Here is a 25,592-nt window from a genome sequence, read left to right on the forward strand (position 1 = left end):
ATCTTGTCATATTAATATGAATACAAGTATGTAATAAAAAAATACATAAAATAACCAAACTGGTTCTTTTTGGTATTTCGGAAAGGTCATATTTAAGATGGTTACGTTTGGATCGGTGTCCATTAGCTGGTAGTATACCACTCACAGGTCTGAAGGATGCGAGGTCGGACAAAGACACTTTGTTAGTATATCTCGTACTCTTGACTTGAGAACACGTTTATGTTCTGTATTAAAATGCGTCGTATTTTATATTTAATCGGCGAAAAATAATAAAAGAACTATGTATCGTGTCTTCTTTAGTTTCGTGTGTGTTGGATTTTTGAGTGTGTGTGGGCAGAATGTAAAATCACCCTGTCCACAGTATTTTGAGTATAGAAGTGATGGTACAGGATTGCATGGGGTGATTAATTTGCAATCACTCGGCTTTGTGCCCTCTTTGTTGGTCAGAGCTAATTTCACAATAGCCGCAAGATTGCCATCAGTAAGTATTTATCTTTTTTTTTTTTAATGGACGTTTGTCTTAGAATTTTATGCATAAAAAATATTCTGCCACAAAATATATTATATTTCAAAAACTTATTTAAATGAGGAATAAAACTTATTGTAATAATCATGCATATGTATATATATATATATATATATATATAGCATTATCACTTAGATCGATAAACAAATAGTTGATCATTATTAATACTTATAAGTTATAACGCACGCGTTATAAGTATTAATAATATATTATTTGGTTGTTTTGATAAACAAGTTACATGTTTAATAAATTAGTTGATCGTATGTTTAATATTTCTATTGTAACTTAAAAATGGTTTTATTTTTTAATATTTGTTTCTTATGAACATATTTATAAATGATCGCTGAATGCTTGGAGTTGTGGACTTAATTACTCCTTTTTTTTTCAAGATTTTAAAATGTGCGGAATATATCTTGAAACAGAATTTCATTTTCAATGTGAAATTGAACTCAATTCTAATTAACTATTTGAGTTGAATATTTTCCTGTTTGATCATATTATGTAATAAATTTATTCTTGTCTTTTAATTATTGCAGAGATTGAATTAAAACTCGTTTTTTTAATGTATTTTGACAGTGTAGTTGATAGCTGTTAATCATTTTACTTTATTAATATATATATATTTTTTAATCGGGATGATGTTATTCTGGGTTTCTTCACACCGCGTCAGAATAGTCCTTAAAGTCTCACAATATGTAATATTTATTATCATATTTGTATAAATATAAGAATTATTATTAGAAATTTATTTATAACATAGGTATTATTAATTCTAATAATAACTTATGAAATAATAATAAGAAATTTAAAAAAAAAACTAATACAGCAGACTGACACAAGTCGCACTGTTCAATGCCGGATTATTTAAATGAAAACAAATCAAAATATACTTTATTCAAGTAGGCTTTTACAAGCACTTTTGAATCGTCATTTAACAATGAAAAGTTTTCGATAATAATTCATTTCACTGATACAGAAACAACAAAGAGTTCATATTATTATTTATATAATTATAATATGTATAAATAATAATAATTTACATTATTAATTCTTTAACTCTTCTTCAATATTTCGGTTTTTTGTTTATGTTAACACGTGATTAGCTTTTAATTGGTTATTATTAACTTTAGTACAAAAACTTGTATTGCGTGTTGAAATACAATTTGACTGGGAATTTATATAAAAAAAAATCCGTGTACAGTTTTTTCCTTCCTCTAAAAAATATTAAATCATAAAAAAAGTTAACAATTTAAACGATACAACATAATTACATCATTTCATGTAATTAAGTAACGGCTAATTAGAATATATATTGACATTTTCCTTATTTATACTAACATCCAAAAGAAGTAGTACATGTCTGATAATTTACTAGAGTTTTCCCTGTTATGTTTGTGATAACCCCAAACTGAGCTTAGAAATTATATTTTTAATCTGTGTTAATATTCAAAATGTCTGAGTAACTGTATTAGTCTGTTTTTTACTTCACGTTCACGTCTAAAGCACGATCGCAATTATAAAGAGGATAATAGTTGGTGACTAAGGTCGTGTGTAAGCCCGTCTGGGTTGATATCTGGGTGATATCTCTCATCATATATTCTACTCCCATGCAATACTTATAGTATATTTCAACCATAACAAAGTAAAGCCAGATAAACAACATTTAACATAGAATTGACGCAATATCATTCGATCGACAGCTTGAATAGTCTATGATATTAATTAATGATTTATGGATTTTCGAAAACATGGCTTTTTAAACGTTGACGAAACTTCTAACGGAACTGGAAGTAAAATTATAGTGAATATAAGTAGTTTAGTGGAATAGTGTGGTAATGCAGATAAAGATATATTAGTTCGGAACTGTTAATAGGGCACGATATAGAACCGCTATTAACGAATCGCCCGGCATACGTAAATGATTTTTTTTTTTTTTATCTTTATTCCTTATTCGATTGGAATACAGTATAGTCTTACATTTATTGTTAAGCGCACCAGTGTGACAAGGGACAGACCAGCTCAGTTCTGATACACCGTCTAATAAAATAGAAAAAAAAAATTTTAGTTCTCAAAACCGCATGGGCGATATAAGGGCTGGTTTATGTTTGTTACAGTACTAATGTCTTAGGGCGGTGAAGACTACTTATCGTCGGATGCTTATTAAAAAACAAAAATATTTGTCATAAATAAATAGATGAAGATTAAAAGATTAATTATGAAGATAAAGTAAAATTGTCTTCGAATTTTTCGAAAATTTATAAGAAAAAATAATGACAGACAATTTATGTAACTAAACGATATTTCTACACAACGCGAATAATAATTTGCGTTTTATAAATAAGCCGAGATGGCCCAGTGGTTAGAACGCGTGCATCTTGACCGATGATTTCGGGTTCAAACCCAGCCAGGCACCACTGAAATTTCATGTGCTTAATTTGTGTTTATAATTCATCTCGTGCTCGGCGGTGAAGGAAAACATCGTGAGGAAACCTGCATGTGTCTAATTTCAACGAAATTCTGCCACATGTGTATTCCGCCAACCCGCATTGGAGCAGCGTGGTGGAATATGCTCCAAACCTTCTCCTCAGAGGGAGAGGAGGCCTTTATCTCAGCAGTGGGACATTTACGGGCTGCTAATGTTTTATAAATAAACTGGAACGCGAAAGGACAAGACGCTGGTAGTCTGTTGACTTAAGTTTTTTTTTTTAATTCCAGTTTATCGCCAATATTGTTTGTTATAAAATGAAACTTTTTCTGACAATATTAGAAGACTTCATACAAACTATGATTAATATGTTCCACCATTGCAAATTAACTACGTTTTAATAACTATGAATCTATGAATTATACGACGCACCTAATTGAACTTCAATTACATACATAGTTCTTAGGAAGTGAGCGATAAATACACAAGTTTATATTGCATCTAAATATAATATTATTATACAAGTGACGTAGCTCTAAGTAGATAAACAAAGCGTCTCAAAATTTTCCTTGGAATTGTTGAGAGGAAGTTCAATTCAACAAGTCATTTCATATAAAATTTCACGATTTACTCGGATTTATTTATTATTATTTATTAACTCAAATATTCAAAATACTCATCAATTATTTGGGACTAGCTGCCACTCCTGAGTTGTTCCGGGTTTTATTTTCTTTTCGATCGCAACGTCAGCTACTGGGTCTCTAATCTAGCTATCCAGAGACGCTCTATAATACACGAAGAAACCGGTACCACAATTGAGGACTCAACGGTATCAAACCAGCGGTACCCAATCCGTTTTTTCGGAAAGCGTTACAGGTTCGCTGTTACTGGCGACTTTACTTGTGAATGTGCACAGCCCCGGTATTCTAAAAAAGGAATAGTTCCGGTGAATTTCTTAGACTTCACTTCTTTATCGCTACCGAAATGTAATTGTTGTCGTTTAACCGTTTTCTTAGTGTAAATGGCATTGGAATAGAATCGCGAACGTATCGCAACTTTTATAAATAAATAGATTTTAAGGTGTACAGAAAGTATTTAGTTGAAAATAGATTTCACTTTTTCTCTTCTCTGATTTGATACTCGCAAAAAGTAACAATGTTCATTAAACTTTTAATAAACAACATTTGTAGAGGTAAAGTCGTTATAGTCTGTTGAGCCATGGTGACTACAAAAAGTTGTTGGATTAAATAACGTCATATGTGTGTAAGTATGAAATATTTTTTGTTATTTTTATTTTTAAGACCGGAATGTGGAATTTGTGACGTAAAAACTGAGTATTTAAATTTAGGTAATCAACTTGGAAAACACATTAATTTTTCTGTGTAAACTTGATTTCTGCTGGCATTTAAAGGTAACTCATCTTCAAATTTTTATGACTGTTCGATGTAAATGAACAAAATTCTCGAATACATAATCTGCATGCGTTTTAAATCTGTAATATCTTCGAAAATATTCATTTAAATTACTTGATGTAAAGGGCCATATTGATCTATATTAAATTCACAATGTAATTAAGGTACTTAATTGGGTAGGGATTAATGCTGTATTGCTTAAAATCGCTTTTTATATTTCTCGTAAAAAGTAAAGGATAAAAATGGTTATCGCCGGTTATTCCTAAGAGATAAACACATACTATCGCGGACTTTTTTGAAGACCCTTATAAGGTGGTGTGTGTAAGGTGGCAGCGTTTGCAATGTTAACCCAAAAAATATATTTATTTACGACATCCCTTCAGAAACCTTTAAAATTATCAGTGTTTCTCTACTATATTGTGCATGTATTATACATATAAACCTTCCTCTTGAATCAATCTACCTATTCTATTAAAAAAACCGCATCAAAATCCGTTGTGTAATTTTAAAGATCTAAGCATACATAGGGACAGACAGCGGTAAGCGACTTTGTCTTATACTATGTAATGATAATTAAATACAAGCATAATACACATTATAAATAAGCAAATGATATTATAAATTATATATAAGCAAAAAATGTGAGAAAAACAACTTTCTCAGTTCAAAAAACAAGTTTTTTTTTTCTAAAAGTTCTTTATTTACCCTTGTTGTACCCGTGTGAAGCCGAGACGCGTTGCTATGGTATAAAGAGGTACTGAACTGTTTTGTTTTTCCCTATATATACTCATCTTAATTACAAACGATATAAACTGTAAAGCTTACTATATATGTTATTAGCTGATAAAGGGTTATTATTTCTTTCTCGGTAAAGTTTACATTCGGAACTGTAGATGTACTTGTGTATGTACAGTCAAATCAATCATGTAGCATGTCCACTGGAATAAGGATTATTTGGAATCAATTTAACAATAAAACAGAAATAAAATAGTTGTATCAGAATTACATTTTGTAACAAATCATTTTAAAGCAAATACTCATCTGAGTTATACAAAATTAATTTAACTTTGATCTTGAAATATATTTGACGAACATTTCAAGACCACTTGTTGGCGCGTCGTTTGCACCCAAGTTATGGTTCAGTGATTTCTTGTTGTATACAAAAAAATATAAGAGTCAAAACCGGCGTGTGTTTTTATTGTAATTTGTTCAATTTAGGGCAGTGCAAATTATGAGATACCTTTACTTTTCGAGATACTTTTTATCTGATAAATATCATTGATTTTTAAAAGACGACAAAAGTTTTCAGTCAATTTTATGTTCTCTATTTCCCTTTTTTTGGCAATAATATTCGGTTGAATTAATCATAAATATATACGTAAAAATATATTAAATTTAATATTACTAAATCACTGTCGGTATTTTTTATTGGGTATTTTCAACTTTCTACTTTGGACGTAGAGAAACCGGGCAAAACCCAACTATAGCTATATATAATACGTCAGAATCTAAGTAAATTAATGGGTTGATTAAAACAATTGGGTTTCTCTACCTCGTTGGTCTATTTGCATCTAGCAAATCAGATAGCTGATACCGAGATCGTTGGTTATATTCCTAGCCGATTCGATAAAAAGTTGTTTTTCTGACGAAAGATTCTCAGTAGCAGCCCAAAGTCTAGAATTTGGAGTGCGTATAGGTACTCCCGTGTCTCAGAAAGTTTGTAAAAGCTATTGGTCGTGTCGGATTTGATATCCGATCGGATTATGAGGGCGAGGGATTGGAGAGTGCACCTATTTTTGTGTATACACTTGTACACTATAATCTCCTGCGCTTTGCTGACTGAAATCGGTCAAGAGGACATCATCAATATCTTGTCAATTTTAAATTAGATTGACAAAAAAAAATGACCCGCTGAGTTTCTTTTGCGGGTTCTTTTCAGGTCAAGGTGTTTCCTTTTCCGAACCGGTGGTAGTGTTTAATTTGACTATCAATAAGTAAGTATAATGCTTCTGTATTGAATTAAGGAATTTTAGTTTGAGTTTGAAAAAATACGGGATGATAGGACGCGTGCAATTTAAACATAAATAACTTAAATTTAAACACGGAAGTTAAACGAGAATTATATCAATGCCAAGGTGGCCCAATAGATGTAATAATATAAAATATAATCGAGATCGCGTGACTAAAACAATCGGGAAAGCGCCTTTTAGTTATAAGTGTTTAATTGGTGCGTATAATTTGTCTCGTGCTAGGAGGAAAATGTCGTGACAAGTAATGCTATTGATTAGTTTTAAAATGTTAAAACAGAATATGTACATGTATTAAGTTAGGTTATGTTAGGATTTTTTAATTTTATTTTCTCTATACACATCTTATAAGGGCATCCGGCATAGCATACTCACATTGTAGCACTCTGACGTTTAGACATTTCAAACTGGGGAACGGATTTTAAGGTTTTCATCAATGAACAGTGATTCAACAGTTTATATGTACAATACATGCATATTATAGTAAGGAAAAGCAGAGAATTTAAACTTTCCTAGTCGGAAAAAACAAGATTTTTTAAAATGTTTGTTATTCAATCTAAAGGTTTAATATAGACCCTTATTGTGGCCGTGTGAAGAAGACGGGTAGCTAGTATTAAGTTAAATAAATTATATGTATTAAATATTATTATTTAAGTATTATGTATTAAATCTTATAGATAATCAATATGTTTATTAATTGGTGACAGTAGTTACTTCTATAATAAAATTCTTTAAAGCCTTTTTTATAAATAAATTTCATGAAATTGTTATAAATATATGTAGAATCATATTAAGCAATAAATAAAGAAAGTATTCATATTGAACTTCACTATATCAACGGTAAATGGGTTGTAAAAGTAGAAGTTACATCCTGAACTAATCCGCTAATATCCTAACACAAGATTAAACAATGAAACAGACACGTCAACTGTTAGTGTTCTTTAAAAAAATATGCATCTAAAACCTCTGGGGAAACTGGCAAAATGAAATTTTGTTAACCCTTTTCCTGTCCTGCCTGTTCCGTGTATTACGTATGATTCATTATTATTGTTTAAATATTGTTTCGGCTGTTTGGACAGTGAACCAGGGTAATTCTACTAACAAATTGTCACTCTATCACAATCCAATCGAAACGTAATTGTACGTCGCATTCGTTATCCTTTTTTATTTCCTATTCTACTAACACAAATTTGCGGTTCGGTCGAAGTTGATCAGAATAATCAGTATCGTATTATAGACAATATAAGTTATTATTAAATAAGTACAATTATCCTCGGTTACGATTAAGCTGAGGTTTATTGTTGTGAGGAATCTTCAAATCAAATCAAATCAATTTTATTCAAGTAAACATCATTGAATTGAATCGTATATATAATAATAATTCAATAGGACACGATATTTCCCATTTAGTTTTTTTTTTTTTATTTTTCTCTACCGCTGAGCTAGAAATGAATTATAATATTGATTGAAAGTCAAGCGTTTGTGGAGTGAATAAGCAATTTAAAATGTAACTGTTTATTATAGGTATTTAAAATATATTTTCCTCAATCGGTATATCAATGTATGTGTGTTAGCTACCTGTGGTAAGTATACTACAAGTAAAAATCACACACATAAAGAATATCGTATCAACGAATATTAATGATCGTAAAACTTCGTTTTATACAAGCTCGTATTTAACTTTATACGTTAGTAGGTATAAAAACTCTCAAGTTAAACACGTTCCTGAGAAACGATATACGTATCTATACTAAGATTCCACATTTTCATCTTTACGTATTAATAAATTTATATCTCATGTAAAAAAAAAACAATGATTAATTAATATGTTAATGATAAAAAAGCGTGTAAGCGATATTTAAAAATCGTATTTGATTGACATAAACTCTGAAATCAAAATGGTGGAAAAGAGTAACTATTGCGTTTCTTGCCGGAATCTACGTTTCGATCCGGTGGTAGTTTTCCATTTAATTAAATATTGTAAGATGTTGATTTAAAAGTGTTTTATGAGTCTACTTGAATAAATAATGTTTTGATCTTTATTTAATATATTATATGTAAAAATATAAATATACAGTGAACATAAGAAGGGAGGTGGTCACCGCATACCTTTAAAAAAAATACGGTACATTATTCGACTGGGTTGCTAGTGATAATCATGGATACGTACGTATATGTAACGTAACTATGATATTTTTTTTTAAATAATGACATTTGGTTTCTTATTTGTAGAATTGTTTTTATATCTTTGTAGAAAAGCGTTTTCAGAAAAGGTTTTATACCTCGTTTTTGTACATCGTATATCTTAATCAAAATATACTTTATTAGAGTTGGCTCTTCGTTTTTTTTTTAATCGTTGTTTTAAATTTATATTATTATTTATTAATGATCCCTGAATGATCTGAATTACGGTATATCATTCCTTACTTCCTGAGCGATTCCTACCCAGGACAGATTGTAATGTACGCATGTGTTCAAGCACAAATAGCTCCTAATCCATGAGACAACAGATTTGTTGCCTGTTGGATGTTGGATTCAACATGAACGCAAAAGACCTAGGCGCTGGATCTGTTTTTGCTTTTTTAGGACTCTTAGTGTTTGGAAGTTGACAGTTAGAATTCTGTTTGTCTGTTAGATTTCTGTCTACTACTTAAAATTCCTGATTTTTTTTCAATAAAATAATGCAATAATTGTAAGCTGTTTTTAACTGGCCCCTAAAATGTTTAGAAGTGTATATTACACTTTAAAAGTGAATTATGTTGGGAAAGAAGTGAGCAAATATGATCCAAATGAACAAATTGTTTAAGAGACACGACCCTTACTCGATATAAATAAGTAACAATCATTTTACTGTCATCATCTCATCTCAACTCTCAGCCGAAGGAAGTCTACTGCTGGACAAAGGCCTCCCCCAAAGATCGGCACGCTGCGCTGCTGCCATGGTCGCTACTCGAGAACTCGTCGGCCCTAACGGCCATCAGTATTTTGCTGTAAACAATTACGAACCCCGTGTAACAGGAGTAACATGTTTATGTTTGTTCCATGTATAAATAGCGCGCACATCACAATCTCTAGTAAATTCATTCATATTTTTTCGAAAACACATTACATTATCAAGTCTGTATTGAGAAGCGACAGTCAACACTTTTTTTATTTTAATTTACTGCTTAGTAAATGCTGCTTTAAAGTGTAAATTATAAATTGCGGGACTAGCCCTTTTCTGCAGGACAAAGTTTGTATCTATATCGGCTGCATTGCTCAAAAGTAAAAAGCTATAAGGCATTACACTGTGAAAAATACCAGTCGCGCTACATCCACACCTGTTAAATTAAATTGTAACCTATATTTGTTTCGTTAACTCCATAGAATACTTCGCTGCTATCGTAGTATCATATCCTTTTGTATTCTGGAAAGAACCATTAAAATTTTTTGAACAAAAACGATAAATGTTTTAATGAAAATATTAGTCGAAAAATTGGTTTTAGTTGGTTTATTGAAAAAAATGTTTTTACAATAAAAAGTCCAAGCACAGATTTTTTTCTTTTAAGAGGGGTTTCGCCTTCACGTAACCTTATTACAGATTCTAATCAGTTCCGCATACATCTCAATAGGGTTATTAATTGGTCTTGCGGAATATTAGTCCATTCTTGTGAAGTCGCTGTTCTTAATACTGCTGTTACACTGTTGTGGGCACAGGACTTTTCACATATACAGCTTTTTTTAAACTGTCCCAAACACGTTTAATGGGATTAAGATCCGGGCTGCGTGAAAGTAGAAGAAGAAGTATCCCAATGTCTTCGCAATATTGTCGAACTTGTGCAGCAGAGCGGTATCAAGTATGCATCTTGCATTACAGTAAATTTTACGCCTGTTAATCCCATGTAAGATATCACGTGAGCTTCAAAGCCTCTTTTATATAAAGTTATGCCGTCAAACCACCTCTACCACCATTTTGACGAACCATGTCGATGAATACAAGTTACGATCGCCCCTATATCATCATCATATGTATCATCGAAATGAAACCCCGCACATCAATACAGCTTTAAGCATATATCTATATATAGCAATACAATCTCATGTTTGTCTCTGAACAGACATGGCAAATCATTAATGTAAAAGAGGAAGAGAACAGGACCAACAACGGATCCCTGAAGGACCCCTGAAGTACATTGACTGGAACCTCGGGAGAAGATATGTTACTATTTACATCAAACATTATATATATCGGTAACTTTTAACTGTAGTATAGTTTATAATAAGTCTATCGTAACGAATTTATGCAGATTTTGTGTAAATTATAAAACAAGAACAATAATTTTATGCGCGGGTTTCGTTAATGTTGTGTTTTTTTACACATGTATCAACTAAAATTATTTTACTGTATAAGTATTTCACGATAATCGGCCGGTTTAATAATATAATTTTTAAGTTGTCACGGAGACATCTAATCAGTCTTATAAGGAAATCGTGCTAAATAAATTATGATTCAAAACATTGTTGTCGTATGTAGTCAGTTATATATATGTCTTTGGCTATAAAAATAAATTCCTGATTACGCAATAGTATTTGCCATATATTCATGGCCAAAAAAAAAAGATTTATTATTTTTAAACAAAATACATTTTTGTTATTTGTGATATGTCAATTTGTACTCACAAGTTAAACAAAGACCTGTAGAAGGATATTGTGATTCAAAATTAGTAGAAGCCATAGGAATTAAATCATATAAATCATATGTAAGTAAATCAGAATAAATTATTACATTTTGTTTGAAGAAATATGCCTATATTTTATCTTATTAAGAAAATTAAACCTCTTTATTGAAAACCCAAATCAATTTAAATATTCTTCAGCATATGTAATCGGATGCGTTAAATTAATTACGAAATGATGATGGCTTATTAATGAGATTGATTTTGTTTGAATTTTTGCGAAATAATTTAGTTTTAAGACTCACTTGTCACGTGTCTAGCTCTAAGATATTTACACACTGACGCGCCGGCGCCGTGACGGTGACAAATTCAGTAGGGCTGTCACTGTTGGAACTCGCAAGTAATAATAATTTCAAAAAGTTACGTAATCCGGTTCTGTTTTTTACGATATATGTCGGACGAATGGGCCGCCTAATGGTTAGTGGTCAGCCCTGCCCTGTCCTTCCAAAGGGCTGTCAAAGACATTGGCGCCGTGGCTTTCTTTGCATCGTCCATGCGCTACTAACATGATACCTGATATGTTATATTCCTCGTACCTACTACCTATAGTTACACTGACTGACTCGCCCTTCAAACTGGATTACAGCAGTACTAAGTATTGCTTGACCGTAGTATATATTGTCCCACCGAGCAACTTTGGGTCTGACAGATGAATGGACTATATAGTTTATCGAGTTATTGAGATCATACTAATATTAAATTTATACAACAATTGCTAAGTATGTTTTCAATGCAACAATTTTCCTCGTCATATTAATCATCCGATGATTAATATACGAGTTCGTTTGTTGTTAATATAAAGAAATTAATTGGTAAAGTAATTAGAATGGGTAATTTTCTCGTGATAGCTGGCAACGATGTACAGAAGCAGAAACGGAAATACCTTCGTATGGTTGGATTGAAGCAGTCTTAGAAAAGCAAATCATATCACAGGAATACCATATTACGATATCGATTTTATATAATGTAAAAAAAAAAAATACACAGTATCTATATAATTAAAAAATATCTGAATGACAATTGAAAAATTTGAAAAAGGAATAATACTTTTCTTATACTTTACACAAATTTAAGAAATTACTATTAATTCATGTCATGTCATTTATTTTATTTTAATTGGTGATACTATGATTTATGTACTTTTGTTCTTTTCTTTTCAATTGAACAGTTAGGGTTCTGTAACTGTTTACATTTATAATTCATCTCGCTCGGAGTTGTAGGATAGTTGAATATGAAACTGCTAAATGTCCACTTACTCGTACTGAAGCAGCTTTGAGGAATAAACTCCAAGCGCCCCTGAAGAAGAGATGGAGAAATGAGGCTTTTGCTCACAATTATTAATTATTGCTTTATAACTCTTTGCCTCTAAGTGTTGTAAATTCAAAATCTCTAAATATATTTAAAAAACGAAACCCATATATTAGAGGATTTCACTGATCTTGTTTAATATCACTACTGTTTATTATTTGTAATATCCTAATTGTAGTTATAATTTTAAAATTTCCTTTGTAAGCGAACTTTGTTCTTTTTGGAAATAAACTTCTTTAAACCTAAACCTAATTATAGTACGCATGGATAAAATTTAAATAGTTATTATAAGTGCGATTGAAATGAATAGCCTTTAAAGTATATTATTAATATGTAAATATATCTTTAGCGACAAAGGAGAAACGGTAAAGCGCCATAACTGCACTTTTGGGAAATGAGGTTGACTAACATACGTTTTAACCTCATTTCCCAAAGGCATAATTTTGGCACTTTAGCTTTTCTTCCTTTCAACTGATGATAAGTTTATTTATGTTTTAAAATGTATACAAAATCATATTGTATAAAGTAGAAAGTAACAGTCAGCATGTATATCGTTGCTGGAAAAATACCTTAAAAATCCTTTGATTGATATTTGGAGTTAACTCCACCACGTTACTCCAACGCGTGTTGGTTACACATAAAGGGATCTTAGAACAGTTGAATTAAACACTGTAATTACTTTCAATAATTGTAATATATTATTTCACTTTGGAGCTATGTCTTTGATGATCGCTCAAAGCCAGAGCGCCCGTCGTTATCCCGCCGTGCTCAACGATGATTCAGTAGTCGATGTGATTGGCCAACGCTTCTGATTGGCTATCGCAGATTTAGTCAAATTAACATCCAATAATCGAAACATTAATTGATAGGGTAAAAATTAACTTAATTTATTGATAAGCATTTCTAAATATTTTAATAATCTGCAACGTTTTATACGTTATGCGGAATATAAAGTAATTTTAACAAATACATCTATTAAAACCTTAAACACATTTGACAGATTTTTATACAACTAATGGAGATTCTATATTTGAAACACCGAAATTAATGATTATTATTGTTAGTATTTATCATTAAAGAAAATCAATAAATTAAAACGAAGTACGTACTTAAAATAAAGAGAAATATAGAGTCAATGTTAATAACATGAATTAAACAAATATGTTTATACGCCACGTACCTACATACCAGGATTGCAATTCTATAAGATTTCACCGAAGTGAAAACATATTTCCCGAGTAAGATATTCGAATCTTACTCGGGAAATGTGGACAGCTCACGAATTACAGTGATACGCCATTTTAATACATGCATCCTGATCAATATCATTCTTTGACATTCACGCGAATGTCATTTGTTTCGAGTTTTTTCTTACAGAACGTCTTATAATCTATTGTTTATTCCAACCACAAGAGAACAAAACACAAATCAACATTTCACGCGACATCATTGGTCGAAAATATCGAGATTTCTAGAAGAATCTACGAATTTATATAATCGACAAGCGAACTTACCCGGCTTCGCACGAGTGAAATTTTGAAAATTAAAATAAAACAGATTATCTTTATATACAACGTTCATAGATTTGCATTTTAAATCTGTAATATCTTCGAAAATATTCATTTAAATTACATGCCGTAAAAGGCCTTATTGATCTATATTAAATGCACAATGTATTTAATTGGATTAGGATTAATTCTGTATTACTTAAAATCGCTTCGTAAATAAGCCATTTATTGTGAGTTATGCCTAAGAGATACAAATATACTATTGCGGACTTTTTGTAGACCTTTTTAAGGCGTACGATACTGTAGTACTATATTTTGATCTATCCCGTAAGGTTCAGCCAGCATTTGCAATGTACGCGCAAAAACTGAGTTTATTTACGAAATCACATCAGAAGAAACATCTAAATTTATCAGTGTTTCTCTACCATATTATACATATATTACACATAAATCTTACTATTGAATCGCACCATCTATTAAAGAAAACGGCTTCAAAATCCATTGCGTAGTTTTAAAGATCTAAGCTTACATAGAGACAGACAGACAGCGGGAAGCGACTTTGGTTTATACTATGTAGTGATTTGCGAAAAACTAGCGTTTTGGACGTCGACGAAGCTGTTATCGTAACTTTGGAAGTAAATAAACCAATTCGAATTCGCTTAGTACCTAAAAATTCATTGGTGAATTTGGTGTTGCCAACTTCATGTACCTTTTAAATACAATTAAAAGTAGGTTTACATTAAATTTGATCCGGTAACATGACGATAAAGAGTAATTATTTAAGACAGCTACTAGAATAAAGAGTATTAATAGTCATATCATTTTCAAGTTGTTGTTGTACCTACTCAAAACATGTGTTAGCGATATATATAGTACTACTTATATTAATAATATGATTATATTATGAATATGGTAATATCATTGTCTGTTAAACCTTAAACTAATACTCTTGTCGTTTTGCAAAACCGGTTTAAGCCCTATATCACAGTAAACTTTAGCGAGTATTTCGTTCGGCGATTTGTATTAGAGTCATGAACCCTGCATCTTGGTTGTATCTTTATCTCTATATGTAAAAAATCGTAAGATAATGTATCACCTTAGTAATATCCGCCGAAAACCTTGTGAGCCTCAAAATATACATATAAAGTTTTATTATTCGCTAAAAACTAAACTTGCGCCGCGTGACATAGCTCGATAGTTTATTTGTGCTGTACCTCAAAGCTGGTAAGTTTTATTTTGTTATTTAAGTTAGAGGGCCATTAGCCAATGGGCTATCTGGTGATAAATGGTCATCACAGCTCATAGACATTGGCACTATAAAATAATGTTAACAAGCCCTTACAACACCAACGCGCCACCAAGGTGTAATCTGTAGTTACACTGACGCACCCATGCAACTGGAACACAGCAATAAAATTATTGCTGTTTGGCGTTACAATATGTGATGAGTGAGCTCGTACAAGACAAGAAGCCGAATGTAAATAAAGTTTGCGGTTACTTGAACCGGTTATAAGTATTCTTGACATATAAACACAATATAATTATCACTGTTTCATATATTCAAACAGAACTTAATGTTTTTCTAAAGACTTATATTAGTTTTATAATTCCACATTCTAAAGTTTTGGTGTATCAATAATACATCATTGATGTGCGTTATAGTTTTAGCCGAAGCGTATCCTTCTCTCGGAATATCTTGATGTCATTAGTTTTATAAAATATGAATTGGCCAATGTTCGCTACGAAATTTAGGCAAAATTTGCCTCAAAGTATGTTAATTTATTTAAGTTATGTTTTTTTCCAGTTTTATCCTCAAATGCACCCGGATCTGTGTGTGATATTATTATACATATATGTATATATATATCAAATATTTTAAATACTTTTAGTTTATCAATGGAACCTTTAAATCAATAATTAATAAAGGATATTGACTGTGTACTTATACCATGATATTCTTGTACTTTTTCGTTTAATTATAATTACCTATATATTTTTGTAAAATACGATATTTAAAAAAAGACTAAGTATAACTGGGGATATCATTCGCGTAGTTTAACTTGTTAATGGCGTTAAGTGTTCGCATCAGTATGCAAAACATATAATCAGTGAATAACTTGATTACAGTTCGTATTTTCCTCGTAGGGACTGGCCCGCTGTGTTAAACGCGACAGACTCAGAGACGTGACGTATCTGATAAATTACTACCTCTGTACCTATGTTTATTTACTTCATGGGTTATTGCACTTATTTAAAATGAAAGTATGTTATCGTTGAATAGATGCTTGGCTAATAATATATCTTATTACTCTAAATCACAGACTTCCTCCGCAGCATACGCGGTTAGAAAAGTTTGACAAGTTTTTTTTTATTAGCAGCCCGTAAATGTCCCACTGCTGGGATAAATGCCTCCTCTCCCTTTGAGAAGAAGGTTTTGGAGCATATTCCACCACACTGCTCCAATGCGGGTTGGCGGAATACACATGTGGCAGAATTTCGTTGAAATTAGACACATGCAGGTTTCCTCACGATGTTTTCCTTCACCGCCGAGCACGAGATGAATTATAAACACAAATTAAGCACATGAAATTTCAGTGGTGCCTGCCTGGCTTTGAACCCGAAATCATCGGTTAAGATGCACGCGTTCTAGCAAAGTTTGACAAGTAACTGATGTTAAAACTGATCGATCAGTATAGTTTGGTTACGTTCGTAATATTATGTCTTACGGCGCTTTGCTTTGGGGTAATGCTGCGGATATTGCAACTGTTTTCGAACAGCAAAAAAGAGCTGTTAGGTCTATTTATAATCTTGGAACTCGAGACTTCCTTCTGGATGTTTTTCTTAACATGTGTTTTTGTAAGAACAATAAATGTACAGCCAAGAGGAAAAGTAAACCAATAAAACCTAGTTTCCGACTTAGCAATGTTAATACATCCTTCCTGGGACACAGTAATCGTTTCTATAATAAGATTCCATGGTTATTATTAACTTGATCTAAAGAAAATTAAGCTTATAACAAAATAAAACATTGATAAAGCGTATTACTCACTACAAGATTAAATTAAAGATAAAATAAAGCGTAGATTTAGTATTTGTTGATATATTACAGCCAAAGTAATAATTCCGAATATTCTTTATATTATCTAGCCATTATTTATAATTTCTACTCAATTCAGATAAATTGATAATTGACACAGAATTTATCACATTAACTAGTAATTTTATATAATATCTTCGAATACTTGGATGGATGGATGTAATAAAACAACTAGGTATCGGTAAAGACTATAAAATATTATATCAATTTGCCTTAAACATACCTAGATATATGTGTAGTAATATTATACTGCTATTTGAAAAGTAACAATTATAATTTTTATTTTAATAATTAAAATTACATTGTCATAAATGTTAATTAACATTGTTATAAAGTTATTTAAGTTAATTAATTTATAAAGTAAATTAGACCATATTTATTACTTTGGCTAAGGTGGACCCGCTATTATGAATTATATCCGGATAAAGTGATTAATTTATCACATTGTCTAGTCAATTTTGATATTATGTATAATTACCAGTCATTATGTATAATAGCTATTTAATCACTATGACTGTAAAATACATACTCTGTAATTGGAGATTGACGGTTTTTGTCGATATATCTATATCCTAACTAGTTTTCCATTTAATTCAACACTGTAATACGACGATTCAAAAGTATTTTCATGAGCCTACTTGAATAAAGATTATTTTGAATTTAATTTTATTACATACCTAAATACAAAATAATCATTAACAGCTAACCTTAATCGATTTTCTTATAAACGCTGTATAGTACCGAATGCGTCTACGACCTACCAGTCGCCATGTGTGGATGATGCCTAACCAGGGGGCTAATTCTACTTATTTTTATCGGTTACGATAAGATCGCGATTTTATTCCGATTCAAAAAACGAAAGGTAATAGGATCGTTGTGTTAGTAGAATAGGAAAAAGGCTGAATGACAACGATTCTATTGCGATTCAGTGATCATTTGTCAGTAGAATTCGAGCCCAGTGTAGCGTAGCCGTAACAATAAACGCTACCTCATTAGATGAGTAATAGAAAATACTGCAGATTTGCAGAAACTAAGCAAATAATAGAGGAGTAATAACGTACTCAGAATAAACAATTATAAACATAATGTAATTGACACTAATATTTATTATTCTTTAAAAACAACTTGAAGAATTTTAGTAATATTATAAATACGAAAGTTTGGACGAATGAATGTTTGTTACTCAATCACGCCAGAACGGCTGAACGGATCTGAATGAAATTTGTCATAGAGATAGATTATAGACTTGAATAGCACATAGCTTAACAATTAAAACCATCCACTCAAACACTGCCGAAGACGCGCGTGGAAACTAGTCACGTGGTGTATGTAGGTCTTGTTTAACTATTAATTCACTATATATAAATAAAGAATAATCATTATAGAGGTGTCCGACATAGCTTTCTTGGTGGTAGGGCTTTGTGCAAGCCCGTCTGGGTATGTACCACCCATCAAATATTCTACAGCCAAACAACAGTACTATTGTTATGTTCTGGATTGGAAGGTGAATAAGCCAGTGTAACTACAGGCACATAACATCTTAGTTTCCAAGGTGTTGGCGCATTGGCGATATAAGGAGTGTTTAATATTTCTTATAGCGCCATTGTCTGTGCGCGGTGGTGACCACTTAATATCAGGTGACCCATATGCTCGTCCGCCAACCTATACCATAAAAAAATCTTACTCATACATGGCTTTCTGGCACCATAGATTTAAATACTGATTAAGATTTTCCCACCGAAAATTTACTAGCTACTACCACTTTGCTGGTTTGACATATAGTCTAGTGGGATATGACAAGTGATGCTAGGCATCAGGGTCTTACCTGCGAGTTTCACATCGTAAAGCGACACATGTATCGTTGAACTGTTGAGGCTTTATAAGTTTTTATCAACAAGATTAACGATTGGTTAGATTAATATGGCCGCTTGCCTAAAGAGTACCCCTCTCTCCTTTGATATAAATTGAAAAACGTTTTTAATACGAGCAAAACATCTCGAGACTCTTTTGAATTTAATGGAAATCAGTCAAGCTATGTTTATAAATCCCTTTTGTTTTTATTAATTATATTTCTTGCGTTTTACAGACATTTCCTGGTAGCGTACAGCCAATAGGCTCCGAGATCACCCTACTTCAAGATTTCAACCGAGGAGTGCCCTTGCAGTACAGAGTCAATTTCCCCGTCACTTCTCCCCTGCCAAAGCTGACTGCACTCACAGTTAATGAGAATGTAGTGTGTTACGCAACTGGAGGTAAAACAAACATACCAAAATATGAAATCTTTAGACTGTATTGGTACAATTTCCAAAAGCGCAAAGATCCGTCGTGAGTTCACGCGGCAAAATGTCATTTGAAACATTTATGCAAATTTCTTAACAATATTTTACCCCCAAGCACAAGATTAAGCCAGCAATCAGACACGACCTTATAGACTTCAAATTCTGATAGGACCAATGGCCAATGGCTTTACGTGCTATTTAAGTCGCAGAAATGTAAAATCTACTCATCTCCAAGCTTAGTCACTGACCATTCGGCCGACCCTTGATACCAATTATCGAACCTTAGACAGCGTTTATAATTTAGTCTTTTAGCTTACATTAGACAGTCAAGTTCATTCAGAAAAAATAGTTAATTATTTTAATGTATAATTACAGATACTCCAGGGGGTGCAGCTTACGTCACAACGATAAGTCTACAGCACATGTTGTTCTTTAAATCGGGAACTAATGGACTGTATGCAATGATTAATCCTCCTACACAAGCACCGCCTCCTGAAATACAGTACGTGCAAAGTCCACCATCACAGACAATAAATAATAACGTTAATAATCAATCCCCATTGCGACCAAACGAGGAGGGTGAGTTTTGTTTTAAATATGTAAAGCTTGTTATACCTACCGCCTAAAGCTTCAATACCTTGTAGCGTAATATATTTAAAAAAAGAACGCGCGCTTGTCACCGAGGCTTGGGTTTATTTTTTGGCGGGAAGTTTGGGTTCTTCGAGCATATTATTTCTGAGACATAGACAATTTGTCATTTTAGTAGTTTTATGTTTTAATTAAGTAATTTATGTTTTTTTATTGTTATTTGTTATTATAATCAGATAGTAATAAGTCGGTACTTTTTAAAAACTATTTTGTTTTTGCCTCCGTTCTACAAAACTTGATTATTCGTTTGCCCTTAAATAATTTAAGTTAAGGATTTTCAAACGTGTGATTTTATTGTTATTTCTATCTACCTTACATTTATTTCAGACGACTGTAGTGCTATTTATTTATTGTATAGTAAATTCTGTAACGTAATCGTATATGTTTATTATCTTGCTTTGCTTTGCTTACTTGTTTTTTGAGTTTTTATTATTATATGCAATATAAATGTCAGTCTATAATAAATAAATAAAAAAAGTAACGAAAAAAAAAATGGTAGCTATTATAAGTCGTTTTGTTTTCTATTTTAGAAGATCCAACGCGAACCACAGAAAGATTCCATGCGACCACGCGTAAACCAACAAGGCTGACTACTAAAAGAACTTGGCCAATAAAACAATCTGAGTAAGAATAAAAATCTTTATCGTTTTAGAATACTAGTTTTATACATGCTTCGGTTTAAATTAAAAGTAAAACAAGCAGGAAATATAACTGTTATATTATTATATCATTCATTTTCTATCCTACCAAAACGTCTCTCAGTGGCAAAAATGTGAAATGACACATGTTTATATTTTAATTGGACTCATTTTGTCACACCTTGGTGGCTACAACCCTACCCGTGTCTTATAGTCTTGGGGGCAATTCTACTAACGTATAAAGGTAATGATACGATCCCGATTCTATTCGATTTTAATCGTAATTATTTATATCGGTTACGATACGATCCCATCCAATTATATTAATATTATCCGATCCAACTGTAAGCGAATCGCAACAGGATCGTTGCGATTGAACGGCAACGATTATATTTCGATTCGATTGCGATAAACTGTCAATTTTTTAGAATTGAGGCTCCGGTTATCCTAGTTACTATTAAGAATGCGAAAGTTTGTTTGTTCACTTGTTTTTTAAGCTATCTCGTCTTTATAATAGATCTATTCACTCATGGAGGTACGCCCATGAGTGAATAGATCCACTCCACTTAAAAATTAATTAAACTTAATAAAATAAACTTTACAAATTTAATCTAATTTGTATTTTTTGACGTCTATACTCTTAATCGTGTCACGCATAAGACATCTTTTAAGCCCGATCAGCACTCAAGACCCTGCCCCTCCTTTCCTAAAAACGTGGTTGAAGCCGCGGGAATAGACTAGCTTACAATTAATAACGAATGTTGTGTTTTATATACTTGAACAATTACAAAGTATTGTATGTGTATTGATTTTATTTCTCACAGAAAAGGACAAAACTCTCAACAACCTGGTGGCTCATTAAATGCCTTAGAATGCGGGATTAGCGGAGATGGCGCTCGTGATTATGTTCCATTGGTTTATAATGGATTAAGTTACGACAGAGGAGAATGGCCATGGCTGGTTGCGCTTTATAAACGAAAGTTTAGCAGTTTGAGTTATATCTGTGCAGGAACGTTAATATCTGAAAAGCACGTGGTCACAGGTTGGTGGAACTGATCGTATATATTTTTTTGCTTATCGTTGAAGTCTTAGAAAGTTTAGGCCACTGGTCTGGAAGTCCTGGATTCAAACCCCAGATCGAGCCGATGAAACTTCATCGAGTTTTTCTGTTGGTAAATTTTCATTCACAATCCGGAGTGAGGAAGTTGGAAGTATGTACACTTCCGTGTCTTGGAAAGCCCTAAAACTATTGGCCTTATGCCTGAATCTGAATTCTTTACGGTCATCCCATCACCCCATCGGTTATGAGCTTAAACACAAACTCAAACCCAAATTCCTTTATTCAATATAGAAGCATTACACTTATTGATAGTCAACTGAAACACTACCACCGGTTCGGAAAAGAAAATACTCTGACCTGAGAAGAACCGGCGAAAGAAACTCAGCGGGTCTTTTTTTTGTAAATTTTATTTTTTACATATAAAGAATATGAATAGAAATAGTCTGCTTGATGAGAGCGAGGAAGTCTTCCTTAGTTGCCTGGTCTTACTTGAGATTGGTCACTATGGACGTAATCGGTCAGGATGACGTCATCGTTTATTAAAAAACTGGATTTGAGAATTTAAAAGTATTATTTTCATATATCAATCCAATTGTCTAGAATCTTAATGTAAAGTAACATCATCTAAATATCCTACGATGTTCTAACGCCCCCTCTTTTTTCTGGGAGTAACTATTTAGTTGAGCGTATTTCACCTACTGCTTTAATACAACCTGTGTTAGAGCAGTAGTAATAGAAGGGTTTACTTACGGATTCTCTCTACCGCTGAACACGAGAATTTCAAACACAAGTTTAGAACATCAAAACTTAATTTTCATGGTACCTTTGGTTAAAGGTTCAGGGTACCTCTGGTTAAACCGTCTAGCTGTACCATTTATACTTCCACGTGATAAAATGACGGTATCATTAAAGACATTTCTTCGACAGCCGCCCACTGCATGCAACGGAAGAGCTCTTACACGTCCATAAAGAACATAGTCGTCAAGGCTGGCGTGTACAACTTAGAGGACTGGAGCGATGACATCACCGTCACCCGCACGCTGACGGGCGCCTCCATACACAACGCCTACAACGCCTCCACCCTCGCAAGTAAGCTCCATGTGCTAGTCTCACCTCTCGCTTTGATGAGCAGGTTTGAGTTGTTTTCACCATACAGACAAAACTCTGACGTTTATTTCTAACCTCACACCACCCAGAATTTAACAATGGTAAGTATTGAAAAAACGTCCTACTGCTGAGAAAAGGCCTCGCTCTGTTGGCTCAAAGCGGGTGGGTTAGGATACTGCGTGCAGTTTTTCTCGCAATGTTTTACTTCAATGCCGATTACTAGATGAAATATAAACACAAATCAGGCATGTCAAATTTTCGAGATTTTTCCAAAGAGAACGCTTGCTCGGAATGCAGTTTAGCTCATAATATTCCGCTAGTATTAATATATTGATGCTTTTTCTCTTAATATTCCGTTATGATTAAATTGAGTGAATGGAACATCATCAAAATAAAATACGATTATGCATCTGGGACGCGATAAAATAATTATCGAATATCAAGAATAACATTGTGTAATAATCAATTAATATTCAATCGTAATTATAAATTTTTAAACTGGAGTTACACGTTTCGGAACTATATTTTAAAAATCATTATTTTTCTAAATTCGAAATTAACTCTGCCTGTCTGTCTATCGTGGCCGAACTAAAGAACAGAATTTGATAAAATTATGATAACCTAAGCTAACACAACCAACAACACGCAAGCGGAGCTATATTATTAGCAAGCGACGCCTAGTTAAATTTCCTCTTGCTTATACAATTACTTAATGGGAAATCAAATCTTTTTCAGACGATTTACTGGTGTTGACGCTTGATAAGGATATTCCCCTGAGTAACTTCATCAAGCCGGCTTGTCTGTGGAGCGGCAGTACAGATCTCAACCGAATTGTCGGAAAATCGGGAGTGGTAAGTTACTTTTTGCATATCTATATACTTTAATTAACAGCCTACTCTATGCAACATATGTCTTGAATGATATATTAATAAAAAAATGGCGTAGTAAAAATAGCTTCATTAAACATTGATTGTTGATATAAAATAAATTTAAAACAAAAACTACATTTGATAGTGTAACTGTCTGTTTCTATCTTTGTAATTATTACATAAGAAAATGCATATAATTTGCCTTTTTTTAAATAATACTAGTAATGCCCCAAATGAATTAAGGAATTACTAATATTATTTATTATTTAATAATAATTCCTATTTACCCCCTACTTTTAAGCTGATCACTTGTCTTAGGACTCTGAACAAAAATAGGCCAAGGGATCAGGACCGATCCTGCGACTTTTTACATTACATTGCGCTATTGAAGCTATTTAAATACTAATAATTGTTTATTTTTCAGGTGGCAGGGTGGGGAGCGAACGAGATGGGCCCCGGAGGCAAGGGCGAGCCGCGCATGGTCCAGATGCCCATCGTCAGCACCGCCACGTGTAGGGCCAGCAAGCCCGAGTTCCACAAGCTGACCTCCACGAAGACCCTGTGCGCGGGTCAGTTGTATTTGGTGTATAATCGCCAATTTATGTAACAACATTTAGTGTCGTAATAAACCACGTACAGGCCCCTAGGCCTCGAGGCCTCGCTATCCTTATACTGGCTGGTGGGTCTTTCGATAGCTCCGAGTAGTATTTAATGATATAAAAAGTACGAAGTTGTTTATCCTTTAAAGAAACCTAAACCATTTGTCAGACTAAAACCAAAATATTGGTAGCTTTGTCATGCCTGGATTATAAAGGATTTATACTAAGGACACGTTATCTTTAACACTATGAACAATATATTTAACCAAGCGATGCACATGTGTACGAACTATATTTTCGAGACTATAGATTCGAGAAGTTTTTTTTTTTAAATATATCCAATAACTCTGCCCACTGGGATATTTTTGTATGCCTAATACATATTGTTTTAATTGCAGGAGATCACAGCGGGTCCGGGCCGTGTTTAGGTGACTCTGGAGGTGGTCTCTACATCCTGGACAATGGCCGATGGAGACTCCGGGGCGTAGTTTCGCTGTCGCTGTGGACGGAAAATGGTGAAAGCACCTGTAATCTCGACGATTACGTCGTCTTCACAGACACCGCCCAATATTTACCATGGATTAATGAAGTCATGTCTAATTCCGTCCTTTAATTATAGAACAATAGTTTTAATAAAATTTAAAGTACTATTTATTTAACTGTGTTGTTAATTTACCTTATCCATTTACGCCACTTATTAAGTAATTTAATTGTAACATTGATTATATGTAATCAACTGATGGAGTCCAGAACGAATGCATCCACTTAAATACCTTTTACTAATTTCTTCAATAAGCCGAAACAGCAGCCGAAATTTTATTTGGACTGATGCCTTACAATTTTGTTTTAAGTGTAGACATCATAGACATTGATTCTCAAAAGTAAATTAAAAAACTCAAGAAATTGTTATTTAAAAAAAATATTTTTTTTTTAATTTATTTTATGTGGTTTAGAGTGTGTTAGAAATTGGATAAGAATACACTAAAACAACTACAAATCAGGTCTAAAAATCTATGGATCCGGCTGATATTCGTTCAAATTTAGGTCGCCAATTTCTCATTGGAAAAGGAAAATCTACATGGGGAACCGACGTATCTTTGGATTTAAAATAATCATTGTTAGTTTACTAAAAAAATTAATAGATCATTTATAGACAATCTTTAATAACCAATAAATTGAGTATAATATTTTAGCTGCGAAATGGAAAAATATAAATTATCACAGGATTCTAAATCGTCCTTTCATAGTACAAATACGGAAACCATCATTTGCGGATAAAAAAAAATAAATGAGCGGTGACTTTTAATCATATTTTAATAAAAATCTCCACATATAAACATTTTTATAAAATCTATAATAAAAAAAATGAAATGT

The 25,592-nt window shown here is 32.6% G+C and overlaps 1 protein-coding gene across 1 annotated transcript; it reads left to right on the forward strand.

Moving 5' to 3' along the window:
* Nucleotides 1-178: 178 nt before the first annotated feature.
* On the forward strand, nucleotides 179-24,872 carry LOC125071940 (serine protease gd-like). Its single transcript, XM_047682383.1, has 9 exons — nucleotides 179-481; nucleotides 19,105-19,270; nucleotides 19,673-19,876; nucleotides 20,476-20,569; nucleotides 21,408-21,625; nucleotides 22,571-22,732; nucleotides 23,486-23,601; nucleotides 24,044-24,188; nucleotides 24,617-24,872. The coding sequence occupies exons 1-9, from the start codon at nucleotides 281-283 to the stop codon at nucleotides 24,829-24,831; spliced, it is 1,521 nt and encodes a 506-aa protein (XP_047538339.1). The 5' UTR covers nucleotides 179-280; the 3' UTR covers nucleotides 24,832-24,872.
* The last annotated feature ends 720 nt before the right edge of the window (nucleotides 24,873-25,592 follow it).

Source organism: Vanessa atalanta, chromosome 20 (assembly GCF_905147765.1).
Source record: "Vanessa atalanta chromosome 20, ilVanAtal1.2, whole genome shotgun sequence".
Lineage (NCBI taxonomy): Eukaryota > Metazoa > Arthropoda > Insecta > Lepidoptera > Nymphalidae > Vanessa > Vanessa atalanta.

Bases quoted from the DNA above. Each gene is read 5' to 3' on its own strand.
- LOC125071940 (XM_047682383.1), top strand. From the start codon at position 281: ATGTATCGTGTCTTCTTTAGTTTCGTGTGTGTTGGATTTTTGAGTGTG. The intron at 482-19,104 runs GTAAGTATTTAT...TGCGTTTTACAG, and splicing joins TAGCCGCAAGATTGCCATCA to ACATTTCCTGGTAGCGTACA. The intron at 19,877-20,475 runs GTGAGTTTTGTT...TTTCTATTTTAG, and splicing joins ATTGCGACCAAACGAGGAGG to AAGATCCAACGCGAACCACA.